Raw genomic sequence first — 20,765 nt, 5'->3', positions numbered from 1 at the left:
TGGGCTCTTGGAAAACACAGGAAATTTTCTAAACACAATGTGGGGAGTGCTTTGAAAATGTGCTCTTTTTTATATATATATAAAGGATTGCTTATTGTAATTTTATAGTGCACATTTTAACCCTTTAAGACCTTCTCCCCCATCTCAATGGGTGTATGTATAAATGATTAGACCGGCAGGGGAAAAACAACCCCTGGGGTCCTGAGAGGAAGGGAAAAGGAATGGCAGGTTCAGCTGCTAGAGAGCCTTCTCCCCATCACCCCTCAGGAGATTATCCCTGGGTGAGTGGGGGGAGGGAAGAAGGAGAGATTTCTCCCCCTTTCTCTGCTACCCATTGTCTATGGGGAAAAGGGAGAGTGTGATTCTCATGCATCCCCACCCAATACCTACCCAGCTGTATGGGAAGCCCTCAGACTACCTAGCAGCCATTCTGCTGCCCTGCCCTCTCTACCTTATAATGGAGGTATAATTTGAATTAGTTTCTAAGATTCTGTGGGTCTGACTGATTGCTAGTTTTGGGGGTCAAGAAGGAGTTCCTTCCTCAGAAAAGGATTGACGAGGTGATTGGGATTTTCTGCCTTTCATGACGCATCCTGGAGGCTCAGTTTAAGGTTAATGAGTAAGAATAGTGTTTAAAAGTTATGATTTTGTAATTTCATTGCAATTGTGGGTGAGAGGCTCAAAGGGGCCATCTTTCAGAGGTAAACGTGACTGAGAGAGACCCAAGAAATGTCAGGCACGGACCCTCTTAGCCTTGTGGAAGAAGGGAGGGCCTTAAGTCTTCACAGACTAAAGTACCCTTCATGTGTACCCTCATTCTCCTCCTGGGGCAGAGTAAGAAGATTCAGAGGTGGGGTAAATCATTGGGGTTATGCTGAAGAGACCAACCCTAAATATTGGCTATTTGGTATGAGATCATTTAACACGTTGCTTGACTCAAGTAAATATCTGGTATTTTGTGGGGGTTTAGCTCCATCCACTAAAGTTCATAATTAATAAAGTTTCAGCTTTCCACTTTGAAATCCATCCCTCTGTCTGTGTTTCATTCTCCTGCATGTCCTGATCAAATATGTTTTAAAAATTATCTCAGAAATGAAGGAAAATAAATGCAAATTGTGCAGCTATGGAATCTCCTCATCACTCTACTTCCCTTCTCACATCTTCACCACTGAACAGAGACACTACTGTACATACTAGTGTGATTTAAAATGTTTGTACTTATAGTGCCTTTAATTCTATGGGCCATCTGCTTAAGATTACATGTATATAATATCTGTTACTGGTTTCCATTTCCACTATATGCTTTTCTTTCTTCCTTTATTCTCTCATCTCTTATTTCTCTTTCAATTTCTATTTCTTTTTATTAATTTTTTTTCTTGCTAGAGGTTTCCACCCTTTCTGTATTTCTCTACCCTTCCTGCTCCTCCAACCCCTGACTTCTATCCCTCACTTCTCCTGTCTGCTTTTCTTTTGGCATTTTTGTACTACTTTCTTCCAGGTTTGCAACTTTTCCATTTAATTTTCCCTCCTTCATTTTCTCTTCTAATTCATTAATTTTCTTCTCTCCTGTGCCCCTAATTTTTTTCTGCCAATATTTCTTTCCCCCTTTCTGTTTTTCTGCTTCTTTCTGCAACCCATGCTTTTTTTTTTTTAGTCTCCTTTCTCAGCGCTGCTTATCGCTCCCTTCCTATCATCTTTTGCTTTCTCACATCTCTGCCATTCCTCATCTCTTGCTTCTTTCAAAATGTATTAGGTCTGGCACTGATCCTCCAACCTTCCTCAAAGGCTGCCTCATCATTTCCACATAGCCCTGCCAACCAATGGGTGGAGACTGCAGATGTGCTCTACTGCTTGTACCTACTAAAATCTGAAAATTATTTAGCAGCATAAAATATGCAGGATGTGCAGTTTTATTGTGCACTCATTTTTCTGTGCCCGTGCTTATTTTTAAGCTGCATACTATGTTTGTTAAAAATACTTTGTTAATTCTTCACTTGTAAACATCTTTACTGAAGAAAATGCTAGTATACAGAACAATTGTTTAAATGAAAGAGAAATATGAAGAAAGTATTGCTTTTGTTAACTGTAAAGAGAATAAGTGATGCACAAGTAACCTTAGGAACCATATATTTTGGTAATGCAGAGCTCTTATCTGCAATACATGGAGCCAATTTTTATTTGTTTAGGTCCTGATTCTGCAGCTCTTTCTTCCATTGACTTCAAAAAGTCTACTTGTGAATATGCAAGTGAGTAATTACTTCTCAATATGAGTAAGAGTTGCTGAATTGGGCTTTTTATAATTAACAATATGTTCCCTGAAGATTCTGCAGTGGGACCACTTTCCTTTTCATAATTAATAAAATATCAGTTGCAATAAGACTGTATCGGCAAGTCATCCGATAAAATACTTTGGGTAAAAATTGATTCAACAGCTTCTAGAACTGAGAAATTATTTTGTCTTATATATAGTTGGCTTATCAAGAACGAAATAGGTGCCTTTGAAAATGATCAAACTTCTATTTTAAACGCTGAATTGAGTTACATTTAAATTGTTTTAAATATTTTATATTTGCATATACTGATGCTGGCATAAGCAAAATAAATATTACTAAATAAATAATATTTTCCCTGGATTGTTCTAACACGTTCATCTTTTCTTTTTCTGTTTTCTTTTAGCACTTTCTTATGCAAGAGAATAAATGGTAATTAAAATGAGCAGGATGAAAAGATGGAGCAGTCAGTGCTTGTACCACCAGGACCTGACAGCTTCCACTACTTCACTAGAGAGTCTCTTGCAGCTATTGAACAACGCATTGCTGCAGAAAAGGCTAAGTATTCCAAACAAGACCGTAAAGATAATGATGAAAATGGCCCAAAACCAAATAGTGACTTGGAGGCAGGAAAGTCACTTCCATTTATTTATGGTGACATACCTCCAGGAATGGTGTCCGAGCCCTTGGAGGATCTGGACCCATATTACATCAATAAAAAAGTAAGTATTTATTATCAAGCATGTTTCATTGTCACTTTCATAAAGTAATGCTTGGATTTTTTCATCATGTACATAATGTGTAATTTACATAAAATGTACAAGAGAGCTCTGTTATGTAACATACCATATGTATGCAACTGGTACTCCACTGTTTAACAAAGGGTATGGAGATAGTTTTAGCTGAGCATCATAGAAAGGAACAGGATATGTAACAAGTGGAGGAAGTATTCATAGTCAACAACTTACATGTATTTCCCTCTTCCAAAAAATTAGTAAATAGAAGAACACTTAACAACTGAATGCTAAAAAACGGTCTCAATCTAACCCATGTATTTTGACCACGCTCATCACCGTGGACTCATGGTACTGTGAGCATCTTAATTTGCATGATGAGCTTGGGACTGCATATATATATATACAATTCTATGATTTTGTGGAGCTTAATATTGCTTTTATTATTAAATCACTTATTTTTGCTATAAATGCAATATAATACCTGAATATATTGTTTACAACCAGGTACTACATTACATAACCTAAAATAAATAAAATGAAAATCTAGGCTTGCATTGAAAATAACTTGCTCCCATTGGGGGGGAGGGATAGCTCAGTGGTTTGAGCATTGGCCTGTTAAACCCAGGGTTGTGAATTCAATCCTTGAGGAAGCCAGTTAGGGAACTGGGACAAAAATCTGTCTGGGGATTGGTCCTGCTTTGAGCAGGCTGTTGGACTAGATGACCTCCTGAGGTCCCTTCCAACCCTATGATTCTATGAAATCCATGGCAAAATACTATTGGGTTCTCTGATGCAGGATTGAGCCCCTAGTAATTTGTGTATTATTCTGTTATCTCTTTTCTTTGTAAATTGCGGAGCATTTATACTGAACCTGAAAAATAGCTGACACCAAGCTATTGTGAGGCTGCTGTGCATAATACAATACACATAAATATTTCCTATTAATATTTTTAATAGGGCTGTCAAGCAATTAAAAAATTAATCGTGATTAATTGCACTGTTAATAATAGAATACCATTTATCTAAATATTTTGGATGTTTTCTATATTTTCAAATATACTGATTTCAATTACAAAACAGAATACCAAGTGTACAGTGCTCACTTTATATTTATTTTTATTACAAGTATTTGCACTGTAAAAAAACAAAAGAAATAGTATTTTTCAATTCATCTAATACAAGTACTGTAGTGCAATCTCTTTATCATGAAAGCTGAACTTACAAATGTAGAATTATGTAAAAAAAAAACTGCATTCAAAAATAAAAATTTTAGAGCCTGCAAGTCCACTCAGTCCTACTTCTTGTTCAATCAATTGCTCAGACAAACAAGTTTGTTTACATTTGCAGGCGATAATGCTACTCGCTTCTTGTTTACAATGTCACCTGAAAGTGAGAACAGGCATTCTGATGGCACTGTTGTAGCCGGTGTTGCAAGATATTTAACGTGCCATATGCACTAGAGATTCATATATCCCTTCATGTTTCAACCACCATTCCAGGGGACGTGCGTCCATGCTGATGACAGGTTCTGCTCGATAACAATCCAAAGCAGTGCTGACCAACGCATGTTCGTTTTCATTATCTGAGTCAGATGCCACTAGCAGAAGGTTGATTTTCTTTTTTGGTGGTTCGGGTTCTGTAGCTTCCGCATCAGAGTGTTGCTCTTTTAAGACTTCTGAAAGCATGCTCCACACCTCATCCCTCTCAGATTTTGGAAGGCACTTCAGATTCTTAAACCTTCGGTGGAGTGCTGTAGCTATCTTTAGAAATCTCACATTGGTACCTTCTTTGCGTTTTGTGAAATCTGCAATGAAAGTATTCTTAAAATGAACAACATGTGCTGGGTCATCATCCGAGACTGCTATAACATGAAATATATGGCAGAAGGCGGGTAAAACAGAGCAGGGGACATACAGTTCTCCCCCAAAGAGTTCAGTCACAAATTTAATTAACACATTTTTTTAACAAGCGTCATCAGCATGGAAGCATGTCCTCTGGAATGGTGGCTGAAGTATGAAGGGGCATATGAATGTTTAGCCTCTCTGGCACATAAATACCTTGCAGTGCTGTCTACAAAAGTGTCATGCAAATGCCTGTATTCACTTTCTGGTGACATTGTACATAGGAAGAGGGCAGCATTATCTCCTGTAAATGTAAACAAACTAGTTTGTCTTAGTGATTGACTGAACAAGAAGTAGGATTGAGTGGACTTGTAGGCTCTGAAGTTTTACATTCTTTTGTTTTTGAGTGCACTTATGTAACAAAAAAAATCTACATTTGTAAGTTGCACTTTCATGACAAAGAGATTGCACTACAGTACTTGTATGAGGTGAATTGAAAAATTTTATTTCTTTTGTTTATCATTTTTACAGTGCAAATATTTGTAATTCAAAATAATATACACTTTGATTTCAGTTATAACACAGAATACAATATATATGAAAATGTAGAAAAACACTCAAAATATTTAATAAATTTCCATTGGTATTCTATTGTTTAACAGCGCAATTAAAACTGTGATTAATTGCAATTAATTTTCTTTTGTTAATCACGTGAGTTAACTGCGATTAATCGACAGCCCTAATTTTTAACATTTAGACAACCAGATCTTCTATATACTTAAAAGGAGCAGATTACAGACCTATTAAATTGGGTGCTTGTATGAGCAGGTGTTTCTCCAGGTTATTGCAGATTTGAAACTGGCAATGACATACAATCCTTACCTTATTTGGTATTCTGCACCTGTCTTGATAGAAAAGACCTAGCAGTATATTTGCTTTCTGAACTATTTAGGAGATGTATGGTATAGATCAAGAAACACACAAGTAAGCAAAAAATACCAGAATGAGACCTAAAGACAGCTATTAGGACATTTCTGTTGGACTTTGCACATACGGCTAGCCTTAAAATATTCTAGAGTCCTTGCAGGATTTCTCTGTTACACTGCCTACACATTCAGTATAGAGGCAGCAGAAAGCAGCTTTATCCCCAGCAATGTGACGCTTTCTAAAAGACATTAGCTACAGTATCAGTTGATGATTTGTGATGTTTCCAATTTATCACTGTAAATATTAGATACTGTGGTGATGGGGAGCATATAAATACCAAGATATGTAATTTTAAAGAGTGATTTTTGACTTTTCACAAAGTGCAGTATTTTAAGTGTGACTTAGCTTACTAAATTTTATATTACAATTCTATTTTGACTAGATAAAAATAAGGTGGAAATATGGTGTCAGAACAATATTTTTACTTCAGGCCAATCTTTGATGCCACTGAAAGAGCCATTCTGTGCCATTCACACTGTATTAGATTGAGAGAACTTTTCTTTAAATTGCTGGCCTCCTTTTACAGAAATCACATATTTTATCTTTTTAAAAGTGGCGTTCTTTATTCATTTTGTCTCACTGATTTCCATGTAAAATCTGCAAGTAAAGTGATATACCTGAGTGCCCCGCAATTCATTGTAGGCTCTGGCAATCAAGCAGGTTCCCGGCCAATGGGAGCTGTGGAGCCGGCGCTCGGGGTGGGGACAGTGCGGGGAGCCTCCCTGGCCGCCCCTGCACTTAGGGGCTGCAGGGATATGCCGGCTACTTCCAGGAGCCGCGCAGAGCCAGGGAAGGCAGGTAACCCCACTGCACCACCGACTGGACTTTTAACAGCCCGGTCAGCGGTGCTGACCAGAGCCACCAGGGTCCGTTTTCGACTGGGCGTTCCAGTCGAAAATTGGACACCTGGCAACCCTAGCTCAGGGCCAGCAGCCCCTGTTTCCCCATCTCCATAAGGGAAGTGACACTAGAAGGGCAGTGCGCCAGATGGATGACCATGGCTGAATTTGCATAGCCCACACCAGCAGCCACACCTCTGACTGTGGTGGAGGGCACAAAGACACAGCGTGGACACAGTCAATAGCAGAGTTCACAGTAAGGAGCCTTCAGGCCTAGCTTCCTGCCCCAGTGTCACCTCTATAAAAGCCCCATGTCCTCCTGAAATTCCAATTTATATCCCACGCTGAGACCTCCCAGAGAAACAGAGACCTCTCTGGCCCATGCAATAGAGATGGGTGGAACATCTGGAGAGCCTATCTTTGAGAGACCCAGAAGAGGCTTATATGGGAGAGGGAGACAAATAAAACCAGCATCTTTAAGGACAGGGAGATTGGTAGCCACCAGAAATACATTTTGGAACAGTCTCTCAGCCCAGTTTTGCTCCCCCGTCTGAAGCAGTATTATGGGGACAAACTCCCAAAGGGGAAATAAAAGAATAATATCATCCCTTCTCCTCTTCACCAAGGGCAGGAGGGCAGATAATGCTCAGAACCTGGTTCCCCTGCTCATCTTCACAGAGTGAAGCACAGTGGATAATCCTCAGCACCCGGGTCCCCTGTTCACCCTCACAGAGTGCAGCATGGCAAATCCATGCAGAAAACTCCAGGCCATAGACATGCACTGACTCCTCTAGTCATACATACCCAGACCTCCACAAAGGGAATACTTCCTCTTTCAGGGAGGAAGGCCAGCCATCCTAATTAAAGTTAGGGAATCAAATAGTAAAATAGATATTTAAAAACCAAACAGACAAACATAAACAACCTCAAGAGGAAACACCCTTTCAGGCCAGAATGTGCTGAGTATTGTGAAACAAGGTAAAAGAGGTCTGCAGCTACTGTAGGCAAGCTATACAGACGCTCCCCGGGTTACGCAAGACCTGACTTACGCAAATCTGCACTTATGGAAAAAGTTCCATAAGCTAGAAATAGGAGGGGTTTTTGTTTGTTTGTTTGTTTGTTTGTTTTTTTGTTTTTGTTTTTTGGGGGGTTTTTTTGCGTAATGGTCGGAGATACGTTTCCAACTTACACAAAATTCGAGTTACGCAAGGCGTTCCAAAACAGAACGCTTGTGTAAGTCGGGGAGCATCGGTAGCTATATATCCCTCTTTGTGCATCTTGGGAAAGAGTAATAGAGGGATAAATTTACTGCAACACCTAAAGGATTGGGAAAGTATTGGTCTACCATCCCCTAGCTGCTGTTGCAAGTCACCATGCCCTAGCTACTGGGCTGTTGTTTCCAGCTGCCACTGTGGGCCCCCATGCCCTAATGTTCAGGCAGTAAGGAGCCTCTTGGACCACCATTTATTTATTTCTATACTAGCCTCCCACCCCAGCATCCATTTTATAAGCCCAGAAAATTCCTGAGTGTGCATCAGTTAACCTGGTATCACTACTGGAGACAAACATGGCTATTTTCTCTGGTGGTCAGGGGTTTGGTGTTTCTAACGGGGGGAATATTTTTACCTAAAAGAGTAGCCTCCTCACTATACAGGCCCTTCACAGGCATCCAAGTCTAGGTAGGCATTGTCTTAGCCCCGTCCCATGAAAGCTTCAGGCCAACAAAACCAAAACACCCAATCAATATGAATAGTTGTCTGACACCCTAAGTGCCCTGGGATGCTTTCACAAGCAATGCTAACATGAATGGGAGATTGCAAGTGTGGCCACTCTGAACTGAAAAAATCACATGGTCTAAAGGCTTCTCCCAGGAAAGAAGAGTGTGTGTGGGAGGGGGGGGGGGAGGGGGGAAAGTGGTCAAATCTGTTTCTTGCAGGTATATGGGGCTGTGGTTCTTGGGATCAGATGTTCAGACAAATCAGTCCCTAGCTATTTTAGTGATACAAAGGGAAACTTTATGGAAAGCTGAGGCTATTCAGAGTCATTAGAAAAATCGACTTGCAATCCTGACTCCTGTCAGATGCTATAGAAAAGAGTACAGGTCATACGGCAAGTTGAAGCAGTTTGTGAAGTACAGTAAGAGAAAATATCTTTTTGCAAGTGGTAGGTAGAACCAGTTCTACTGATTCAGAGCTATCTGCAGGTTTCCCAACCAGCCACATTTGGAATTAAAACCCTGAATTGTTCCATGCTCTATCAATTTGAGACCAAAAGGGCTTCTTATAGCTTTGATCAAATGAGGTCAGTGGATGTTGCCCAGAGGAGATACCCTGTACTGTGCGAGAATTTCAGGAACAGTTTTGTCCCAACCCAGTTTCTGCATCCCATGGAAAAGCCATGACATGAATCTGAAGTAGACATCCTCTATTTCAGATCAGAGCATTACAACCCACTCCCCGTTCTATTTCTAGCTTCAGAGAAGCAGAGATAAGCAGAGCAGGGCTCAGTCTGAAACATATAGATAAGTTCCTAAAGGATCTTGTCTTCAAAGAATACCCATCTTACCATCCTCAATCAATCATTACCATTTGATCTTGCATTACTCCTAGGGCTTCTCTTCAGGATCACGGTAGCTATAATATTGGCTTTAGAGAAGGAAATTAGCTTACCTTGTTTTGGACAATTTTTCTGATCAGGGCTCTGTACAGAAAAATGAAGGAAACACACAGAGTGATGTAGTTCCTGGAGTATCTTGGATTCAGGACATGCACAGATGCACAGTGCTAGAGAAATCAGTCACAGATCTGGGCTGAGGAGTCATATTATCAGGTACAAGGTCTTATTTCAGAAGAATGTTAACTTGAGATGAAAATAGCTGTAATGGAAAACAAGTGATGTCACAAAAACAAAAATCCAATTCTTATTAGAGCCTATTGGGAGTTCTGATCACATACAGAGCTTCAAGGATCCAAAGTTCATATGATTCAGTAATTCCAGGGATGCCCTCAGTATCTTTCCCTATCTCATCTGTTAGCAGAGATCTAGCTCTAATTGTATAATCTCTGCTCCCACAACTGTTGAATGCAGAGAATCAGAATTTAATTTTGAAGGGATCTTCCTGGCACAATTCAGGAAATGAGTACCAGAAAGAGAAAGCATAGCATCAACCCACTGGAATACAGTGATTCATTGAGGTCTAAGAGAACTGCTCCTTCCATGGAAAACAGACCAGTCCTGGTTGCAACAGTCAATGTATCTTGATAGTGTTTTCATACTCACTAGGGAGAGCATGGTCAGCCCTACTCCAGAGGGAAATTCTCCTGTCCTGGGTGGAGAAAAGTTTGCTGTCTCTGTCCACCAAGGAGGAGCGGTATACCAAGACTTACACAGCAGAAGTTGGATTAGCAGAATGGCCACTACACACAGAAATATCTTACTTGTAAATCAATTTGTTGGGCTGGTGATTGACCTCTTTGCATCTGGAAACAGTAAATAAAGTGACCTGTGGCCTCTGTGTCAGGACCTGGGATGCATGGTGGTGAATGATATCTAACAAAGTTGGGCAAGGTCTCTACTATATGACTCCCCACCTTTTCCACACAATAATACATAAGATAGGAATGAGAGAGAAGCAGTGATATTGTTTATGCATTTCTGACTGAAGAGACTATGGCTTTCAGGCTTGACTAAGCATCTTCAGATATCTGTCTCACTGAGGAGATCTGCTATTGCAAAATCAACCCTCCATGTGGGACCAGACCGGATTAAAATGAATATTTGGATGAAGTGATTATTGCATTCATGGACCCCAAAAGAGAAGCCACCAAATAGAACTCGTTCCATTGGCTGCTGCAACGTCCATAGTTCAACCACCATGTTAAACCATTCCTCCAGAATGGCTTTATTGTGGTCAAAAAAGGGTCAGGTCTCTGTAGTCCAATGTTTTCAACATGTTCAAGAAAAGGAAGCATTGTACAAATCCCCATCTTAAATGTTTTGTTACAGTCTTGATCGTATTCCAAACCCACAAGGTCACAGAGAACAACATTAGAACCTCATTCTGTTCTTCACAGCACTGCCCAGGTTGAATCCCTGCAGGAGGTATTGTTATACCTATCCATGATTAGGTCTTCTGAGGGCTACTATCACCAATCAGATGAGGGGTTTTTTTCATTTGAAGTGGGGAGCTTTCTCTAATGAAACCCACTATTGTACTGTTAATTCAGAGAGGTAGTTCTTACAACTCTCATAGCAGTCGTTCTCCAAATATATTCAGGAAATATTCCTCCTTTGGTTAAGCATCAAAGTCCAGTCCTTAGAAGCACAGAGAATCTCAGGGCAAAGTAGTCTGGTATCCTATATTAAAATTTGTTAGACACCACATGGCCATCAATATATAAATTCACAGAATTCTGCATCTTGTTCATCCAGGCTTAGCCAATACTCTTTCCTTTCTTTTGGCAGAAGTTTGGGAAGATGGAAGTGATATTTATATATAGTGTACCTTGTGTTGGTTGTCCGCATTTACAGGCTGATCCTGCTTCCTGCTGTGGAGGCATACTGGTATGAAAATTCCATTGTAGCAAATCTCTGGACCTTAGCACGAAGAAAAATGGGAGAATTTATTCATCCTTACCTGAAAATTTCCCTTCTTAGAATAATAAGGTCTATCGATGTGGCCCACCCAGGAAACAAATGCATCATCCAGAAGAGAGATGGAAATTGTTGAGGTTTGTTGTCATTAGATGGAATTTACCACACACTGAAGTAGGAGACATTATTGTGCTTTTTCCTCAAAATATATTTAACACAATCTGTAATTAGGAAAGTAGATTTAAATTATCCTGGCTGTGGGAGTTATTTCAGTTATAAGGCGCTTCAAGGAGCGGGGGATTCCCCTGCTGCCAGCCGCTGATTTAATTCTGCCCCCAAACTGCAAGCAGATGGATGTGCCCATTATAGCAGACCTATGAACTTCACTTCACAAAGAAAGGAAATTTTCAGCTAAGCACAGATAATTTTTCCTACTTACAGAGGCATTCTGCAAGTTGGAACAGCATTTTAAACTTAGCAGAAAACATTGTTTTGAGGGTTGACATAATATCACAGTCTGATATAAACTGACAAAACAGGCAAGAAAGAGTTAAGACGACCTTAATAGAGTTCTTGGTGGGTTAGGTTGCCTAGTTGTTAGCACCCCTAGTATTCCTCCCAGAGAGCTGATCTTACAGTCCTGGTCCTCCTTTAATCAGAGGTGCAGTGAGTTGAACGGGTGGTTTGAGTCCCTACTATAGTGGTAGCGGAGCCCAGGCTCACCCATGCCACTTGGCTCTGACCCAGAACCCTAGGAGGGTCAATAGTGTCTGGCCCTCTAAGGTACCCCCTGAGTTACCCTCCTTGGGTCACTTCCTACCACTGCTTTGCTCTCCCCGCTTTCAGTCTCAGATAAGGTGAAAAGAAAAGCTAACCAAATCATCAGCTCCAACTGGGCTCAGCATATAGTCTTATTCCCTCAGGGAGGCTTCTCTGGTGCCCTTGTCAGGAGCCTTCAGGGTGTAGGTCTGTCCTCCGCCCCCTTCCGAGCTGGGTTGCTCCCTTTTCAACCCCTTCTCCAGCTGGAGCATGTTCTGCAGGGGTGGAGTACCTGGGCCCAGGAGTGTCCTTTAACCCCTTCCAGCCCAGTGTGGGGTTTGTCTACCCCATCACTCAACTACTCTGTCATCAACACGCACAATTGTCCCTAAGTATTGCCACTTATACACAATGTTCTGAGATGTCTTCAATAGCAAGACAAAATTAGGTGAATTAAAGGTGGAATGGCTGCCTTAGTGCTGAATGTAGTGCTCTTATTAGTTTCATCCTATTAGCTTGTCCATGATTGCCCTGATGTAAAAGTTTTGCAGTGCTCTCATTGTGCCACACACATACGTTTATATTGACCCATATTAAAGAATAGCTCTTTCCTGACTGTCTCTGCAGCTTCTTCCCCCGAAACTTGTCTCTCTTATCTATCTATCCTTACTGTCCAGCACTCATCTCCTTCCTGGTCTGGCTGACACAGATATACTTTCTCACACCAGAGCTTGGCTCCTGTTAGTATATCCAACTAGTCCAGTTCCCTGCCATCAGCTGTCCCTCACACAGTGTTCTTTGTATCCTTCTCATGCATTTGCCTGTTCCCCCATTGCTCCGGCACCCCCAACCTCCACCAATCCTCCTTTGTCTCAAGGTTCCTATTACCTTCTCCATCTCTGTCTCACTGGGTAATATTTTCCCCACTTTTTCCCCACTGTCATTACCCTTCTAACACCATGCTGCCCATACTTGGTTGCATTATATTCTTGCCTTTATCGTAGTTCAGAACATATTCCACAGTGTTTCAAAGTTTCCTCTGCAGTGTTTTAAAATTTTATTTAAAAAAACAGTTTTGCAAAGGATAGCATTTGAGCTATTCATAATTTAGCACGGAATAATACAGGAATATAGTCACAACTAAAATTTATATTAAATTTAAATGTGCAAATTGATCTGGAGACAAATTCATCGCTCAGGTAAGTCCATTAATATATAGAGAAAGCAAGGGTTTAGGAAAATAGTGAAAAAAACAGAAAAATTGGATCAAGATAAACAAAATGGGCAGGCATGTTGGGTCTGATGGTTTTTTAGTCTTTCTAAATGATCTTTTATTCAAAATGTACCACAAAAGACAACATTTTAATATTGGATAATCTGAAATTGGACTCTAAAGACACAAATTTGACAGCCTCTATTTGACCTTAGAGTGGCTAGTCATAAACACACATCTGATTGTATAATAAATTACATTTTTATTGCAGATAGCTTAATTTCCAGCAGTCATACACCTGCAAAAGAAACTCACATCAAAGTAGAATAGAGTACATAGGTGAATACCCATATCTGTTGTCCATGTTCAGGTAGCAGTATTCATTAACCTTTGTGGCTAATTTTAAAGGGCTATATTGTCCTTGGCTCTTGTGCAGATGGGTAAAAATGAGGGCTTAAAGATCCTTTCCATGTGAATGTAGTGCATTTCTGTGTAAGAGAAAATCAGTCTCTGCACTCTGGGTACAGAAGTGACTCCCTATTCGTGCTCAAGTGTGCAAACCAAACTCAGCAAGGAAAAGAGCTCAGGCCTCTCCACTAGACCTGGAGAAAAGAGCACCCTGCACTACCTTAAGGTGCACAGTGCAACCTGCTGATGATCCTCATGGGGTTGTGAGGCTCCACACGGCCCCCAATGTAGGCCTGTGTAGAAACAACAAAATTTGGCCCTAATGGTTTTACACCGTAAGGAGTGGCTAGTTTTCTGGCTTATAGCCTAATTGCTATGGCAAAGAAGAGGGGGAAGAGTGGTTATGTCCGAGTTCTTGGGAAATGTAGTCTCATCTCACTTCTCTCTTACTAGAAATCCCATCTTAGGCTGGGAAGCAGCAGTGGGGTGGTGTTTTCAGCCGAAACTGAGGCCAGAAGCGGAGAGCAATCCGCACAATGTTGTCACTGCATCTTAGTGACAAAGGCAGCCTTCAACTCAGAGTGTTGAGGTGGCTTTTCCAGCAGCTGTCAGGATGTCTAGGGAGGTGTCTCATTGGAGGCTGAGAGGTGGGTCTCCTGCTGCAGCAGAGGGACAAGAAGAGAGCGACAGAAATCAAATTTTTGTCTTGGCTTATAAGTCACAGGATCAATATACCTATTTTGAGGACTTTAATGGTAAATCACAATGTTTCTTTCACTGAGGAAATAAATGAGTGATGATTGAAGGGAGAAAATGGACATTTTTTGAAATGATGGGGCCTTGATTCTGATCTTGGAGCTGCATATGCATGTCTTCAAAAAGTGGAACAATACATACACTTGAGGAATATCAGCAGCTTCCACTCAAAACTGTAGCTTTGGCAAGATAGTGTTATTTTTAACAGTATCAGTAACATGCCTGTGTTCAAAGATTCAGAAAGATTCAAAAAAGGATGAGTTAACTAAATGCAGGTGGTGTATTCTCCTTACATGCAAAGTCAGCAGAGTGTGTGATTTAAATATATATTTATGTATATGTCAGCTAGCTCATAACTACAAATACAGAATCTAGCACACAGGGACATCATTTGGATACATGACAATCTGGAGGTTGTGAGTCCATAGTAAATGCTTTTTTGCTGTTTAGCAAAGACATTAGAAACCACCCCTCAATGTATTTATGGATTATAAATGTTTCAGGTAATCTCTTAACTCAGGCTTTAAAACTTTGTGCCAAATAAATGTGTTCCTCTTTGGCTACTTCATTATTTTAAAAATTTTCATCCATGCCTATACCATCTGTTGCTGCTGTTTGAAGACCATCAATATCTGAAATCTATTACTGGAACTGTAAGGTGAAAACACAGCCCAGATTGTTCCCCATTGTCCTTAGCTCCATATCTGAAGGGGTTCTCCACACACAGTCTCCTTTTCTCCATGCAGAAGTGGGGATCAGATGCCTCTGTGGTACACACCTTTCCCAGACACGTATGGTTTTGGGCCCACATAGAGTGGGAGACATGGAATAGGGGTGGGCCTAGAGAAGCAGGCAGGATGGGTGCAGCTCCAATAGAGGGCACCACTCAGGAACCAGAGTAGGGTGGGGTGTATTGCCAGGGGCCAGAGCCACAGCAGGGGATTTTCTAGGTTTGGGGCAGCTTTCCACAGATAACAACCACCACTTCTCCCCTTGAGTCAAACAATTGGTGTTAATGTCAATGATGGATCCTTTGCAGAGATTTTCAAGTAAAAAAAGTCCCCTCCTATTATCTGGCCCATGATTTGGTATGTGCGTGCGCTGTGGTAAGGCAATGAAGAGAGAAGGATTCTGGTATTTAGGGAAAAAGTAAACATTTAGTTATAATCAGGCTATAAAATATTCAGTAATTTTTTAATTCACCACTTGTGCACCTTACTTTATATACAGGTGACAGAGAAAAGTGTGTAAATGTGTATTTAATAAAACCCCTATTTTTTTAAGACCAAATGTGGTATCCTTACAGCAGATGTTATCCTATATAGCAGGTAAGTCATGGGAATACGTTTTCTTTCTGAATAAGGATGTAGAAATATGATTTTCTCTGAATTATCTATAGAAATGTAATGTAAGACTTTGTTTATTCTTTAAAAAAAGATTTTTGATTTTAAAACGTTAATGCAGAATGCAAGCATTTAAACTGCTCTTTCTTTCTTTTTTCAGACTTTTATAGTATTGAATAGAGGGAAGGCAATCTTCCGATTCAGTGCCACCTCTGCCCTGTACATTTTAACTCCTTTCAATCCTCTTCGAAAAATAGCTATTAAAATTTTGGTACATTCATATCCTTTTCAAGTGGTTGGTTCAAAATGTTTCTCTTTAAAAATAACATTGCACAATTGTTTGTTTCATTATAAATATAAAATCCTTGCAGGTTTTTTTTAAATTTTATTTTACAATATAAATTTTATAGCAAAGTTCTGTAGAATTTAATAGAAAATTACAACCTTCCTATAGATTTTTTTTTAATTATCCTTGGAATTTCAAAGATCATTATATTCCTTCAATAGAAATCTATAGAATAATTCAAAAAACATTTAGAAGGGATAGCATAATCTTGAATTCTGTAGGTTTTTAGAGTCATTTCTCTGGAATCCTGTTAATTTAATTATTATTAAAATCTATAGCATTTTTACAACAGGATGGCTGCTGTATAATTTTGACATTCAAGTAGAGTATATATTACTGATCCTCTTCTGTAGTGTGAATTACTAGTACACAAAGAACTTTTATTTTTTAAAAGTTGCTAAAAATAAACCTTGTCTCCGAATTCCGAATAAGCCCTCAGTTCTGCAAACACTTGAGCTGTGTGTGCCACTTTACACATATGAGTAGCAAACTCAATGGAATTACTTGCGTGAGTAAAGTTTCACACCTGCTTAAGTGTTTGCAGGATTGGGGTTTAAGCACCTGATCCAATTTACATAGAAGTCAATGGGAACCTTAATGGGTGCTGGATCAGGCTTATAGTGCTCCATTTAACAAAGTATATTGTAGTGTTTCATGGGGCTCGTCTACACAGCAGCACATTGCAGTGTATGGAGATGTGAATTGTAGATCACACTAACATGTTGTGTTCTAACTGCCCTGTATAGTTCTTATAAATGTAGTCTGGGACTCCTTCGATGCAAACTAAATACCTTTTAGTTCATGCCAACAGGGTCTACACAGGGCAGTTAGAGTGCAGCATGTTAACATGCTCTAAAATTCTCACTCCCATAGTCCAGACTGTGCTGCCATATAGGGAGAGGGAGTATTTTGTTTGTTTGTGAATTTTAGAGGCAGGAGAATTTCTGAGCACCTTTTAAATTGTTTCTCCTAAACCTGTAATCACAGAAATAATTTCAGATCCCATATATTTTATATACCTGTATGCAAAGAGTAACTATCACTTATGCCTTTAAATATATACAGAGGCGACAACTACTGGTCTGACTCACTGTTGAGGTTACTTTATCTGAGCCATAAGGAGTAGTAGATAGTAGGTTCTCTGGGCTCACTTATATAAATGCAACATATTAAAAGCAGCACAGGTAGTGATGCATGTAGCTAGTGTTGTTTGATACTTTTTATTATAAGACTCTGATTTTAGTTGTTTACAACTTTACCAGACTTAAACTGTTCAGGCTGAAAATTTCCATGCCATGTGTCTGCCTCAGGGTGAATATTTCTAAGAATGAGGTTTGGGAAAAAATATGTTGTTTCACCCATTTTGGGGAAAAAATCTTACAACTGTTGCATTGAGAAGGTCTAGCACCTCCATGGTTTGGAGAGGGTCATTGAACTTGGTTGTGAGCTGGCCTTTGCATCAGGAATGTGCCATTTGCTGTCCCCATGAAAAACTGCTCAAATTTGGCCAAGTTATAAGGCTCTGAAAAGTCACAGTTTGCACATACTCAGTCAATATTCGGTAGAGTTTGACAGCTAAATTCTCTGAAGATTGTCTTCACTGAGCATGGGCCATCCCCATATGGCTCTACACGTGACCAGATTGTGCATGTGCCATCCACACAGAATGACTGAGCATGCTCCACTCTGGGACTGCAGGACTTTCCCTGAAATTAATCCTCTCCACTGCTGGTGGCTGCTGTGGCACCAGGCACTGGAACTGAGAGCAGAGGGGCTCTGTCTCCTATGCTCTCGCTGCTCCCTCTCCTGGGACCCAGTTAGGAAGAAGGAGAAGGAGGAAGCTGATTCATTTTAACGCTTGAGAGGTGAGGAACTGGGATGGAGGGGAGAGGAAGAGATGCAGGGCAGAAGAGCAGGGGCAGAAGAGCAGGGGGAGAGGAGATAAGAGCCTGGAAGGGAGGGGGAATAGGTGAAAAGGGATACAGAAGATGGGAGCGGGTGGGTAGGAACAAGCAGAGGGGAGGGAGACAGGCAGGAGCAGAAGGAATGAGAATAGTGAGGGGATAGAGGCAGATGCTGTGATGGGGGAATAGGAGCAGAGGGGCATAGGGGCAGGAGTGGACTGATGGGATCTGGTAGGATAATAGCAGGGGAGGGGGCAGTGGTAGGAGCTGGGGAGCAGCATAGGAGCAGAAGAGGACAGGGAGAGGATGGGGAGGTGCAGGAGCAGAAAGATCTGTAACCACTAGAAAGACTCCTCTACAGATCCTGAAACTGAACCCAGGAGTCCTGAGTCTCAATATTCCTTTGATGTGAGAAAATAGCTGGGAAACCATTGGCAAAGTGTGTGTCCATCCCCCTCTAATGACAGGTCCACATAGAATATAACAGCTTTTGCTGCCAGTTAATCTCTGAGCACAAGTGGTAGAAGGCTGTGCTATATGGATTTAAAGAGCCCAACCCTACTGATGTCTCATGTGCAGGGCAGTATGGTTCCACATGGTGGAATCCGTCATATATGATGGAATTGATAAAACCATACATATATGTCACACACGCACACTGCATTTAAAGAACATTTCTGAGGTTGCAAGGCAAACACTCAATTTAGGAAATGTCTGTACAACCTTAATTAGACCCCCTTGTGTATATACATTATGGTATAGTCTTTAATTACATGATCACAAGCTATTTTTTCATTCAATGCTCAGGATAAATGGTGCTCACCGAATGGGTAGCTCTTCAATATTTTTTATCCGCATCGTTGAGTTTATGCCTGCATGCGTTATTTAGTGCCAAGCAAGCCCTGCAGTGAATACAGAATTACTAATTTCCTCCTGAGGGTTTTTTCTGTAGTGCTCTTATTGTGTAGCACCTTAGTTCTTTACAAATATTATTGAATTTCATCTGACAACACCCTTGTGAGTGGTGGTATTGTTAGCCCCATTTTACACATGGGGAATTGAGGCACAGAGATTAAATTTAGAATCATCAAAGGTGTCAGTTTTGATTGCCCAGTTTGAGAAGCCTAATGCCTGTTTTGTTTTTTGTTTTTGTTCAGAATACTGAGCATTTTATAGCACTTTTCGTTCAGAGCAGGGTTACCATTGACTTCAGTTGCAATTATGAATACTTAGCACTTCTGCAAATCAGCCCCTAGGTGTCTCATGTTAGGTACCCAGAAAATATGAAACACACAGTGCTACCTATGAAATTTCTGGTTTATGTGACTTGCTGAGAATCACATAGAAACTCTGTGGCTGAGGCAAAGATAGAAGCCAGTTCTCTAGCATGCTATTCAGCTTCTTCAGTCAAGAGATCATCCCTTGGAGTGTGCTCTGGGAAAGAATCAGGGCCTCCGCCTCCTTTGTTGCATAAATTGTAAGGTGTGTGATCCTACAGACAACAGCCTCATTCACTGTGAAGTCCTCCTTCATACCCAGAGCACAGTCTGTCCTGTGCACCAAAGGAGTTGCACAAGCAACCTTGGCTCTGGCATTATCTAATTTTTGAGTGCCTGACTTTGCAACCTTCACATTCTTTTAATGTAGTTTTTTTATTTTTTATTGTGATCTCTAATAAGTTCATATAGCTTATGTCTAACCATATAAATATAGTTGTGCCATCCTGACCATTTTATTTCTTTTAAAATCAGTTTAGCATCACTGATCTGATGAAAATAGAAATTAAGTATTCCATTGATTTGAATGAGGTTCCTAAATATTGCTAAAATAGAATATTTTATTCTATACATAAAAAGGAATGTATACTTAGCATTAATAGTATTGTGTACTTAATTATCTGCCCCATACTATGTTTTAAATATATTGATACATTGGAGCCTAGCATTCACAAGCCCTTTGAGACTACCTCCATAAAAAGACATCAAAGGGGTTTCCTGAATATGTTAACTGGAATTCCTGGCATCTGTCTGTACAGTGTGTGTGAGGGGTATTCCAATGGTAGCTACATTTGATATTCTGAGTCACAGAATAACAGTTATGCTATGCTGAGATTGTTTGATAATATGACCTTCAAAATTAATGAAGTAAGCCAGTCAATAGTATTGAGACTCACTGATGTCAGTGGGAACTGGGCAGCTAAGTTCCTATGCATGACTTGAATGTTTACTCTGAAAGGTATGGTCATTCTTTACTGATTTTGATCACTTCAGGGAAAATGGTCAGGAACTTCTAACAGCAGTACCAATGTACACATCAATCTAGTGCATTAAGATATTACTTTTCATATTCCCCTTTGCAACTACAGAGTGAAGTTTAGTCTGTGTTCAGAGCCTAAAAATGTGTTCAAAAGCAAAAAAAAATTAGCATGTAATTTAATTTTAAATTGCAAATCATATTTGGGCTTTTTGGATACAAATGTATTTGTAAAGTGTTTTTATACTTACAAACAGATATATCTATCATTAGCTTAGGGTGACCAGATAGCAAGTGTGAAAAATAGGGACACTTTTTTAGGGCGGAGAGGGGGGCAGCTAGAGGATATGGTTGCCTATATAAGACAGAGCCTCTAATATCAGGATGATCCCAATAATATTGGATGTCTGGTCACTCTACATTAGCTCCTTTGATGAACTGTTTTGTAGGAACATATCTTTTATAAAAGATGAATAGAGGTAAAACATTTTCCAGAGTAAGTTTGGCACAAAGTCT

At 40.1% G+C, this 20,765-nt stretch overlaps 1 protein-coding gene across 15 annotated transcripts in view; it reads left to right on the top strand.

Moving 5' to 3' along the window:
* Nucleotides 1-2,728: 2,728 nt before the first annotated feature.
* The window catches only part of LOC112111063 (sodium channel protein type 1 subunit alpha), a 107,969-nt gene continuing 89,932 nt past the window's right edge, over nucleotides 2,729-20,765 (top strand). For all 15 annotated transcript variants that reach the window (XM_026647542.2, XM_026647540.2, XM_026647535.2 and 12 more), the window contains exons 1-2: nucleotides 2,729-2,992; nucleotides 15,907-16,025. In XM_026647542.2, the coding sequence (XP_026503327.1) occupies nucleotides 2,729-2,992; nucleotides 15,907-16,025 (383 nt within the window). The remainder of the gene's footprint in view (nucleotides 2,993-15,906; nucleotides 16,026-20,765) is intronic.

This window comes from Terrapene carolina, unplaced genomic scaffold (assembly GCF_002925995.2).
Source record: "Terrapene carolina triunguis isolate 2854851 unplaced genomic scaffold, T_m_triunguis-2.0 Scaffold62, whole genome shotgun sequence".
Classification (NCBI taxonomy): Eukaryota; Metazoa; Chordata; order Testudines; family Emydidae; genus Terrapene; species Terrapene triunguis.
Note: the sequence above shows the minus strand (reverse complement) of the source record. Positions and strands in the feature narration are given on the sequence as shown.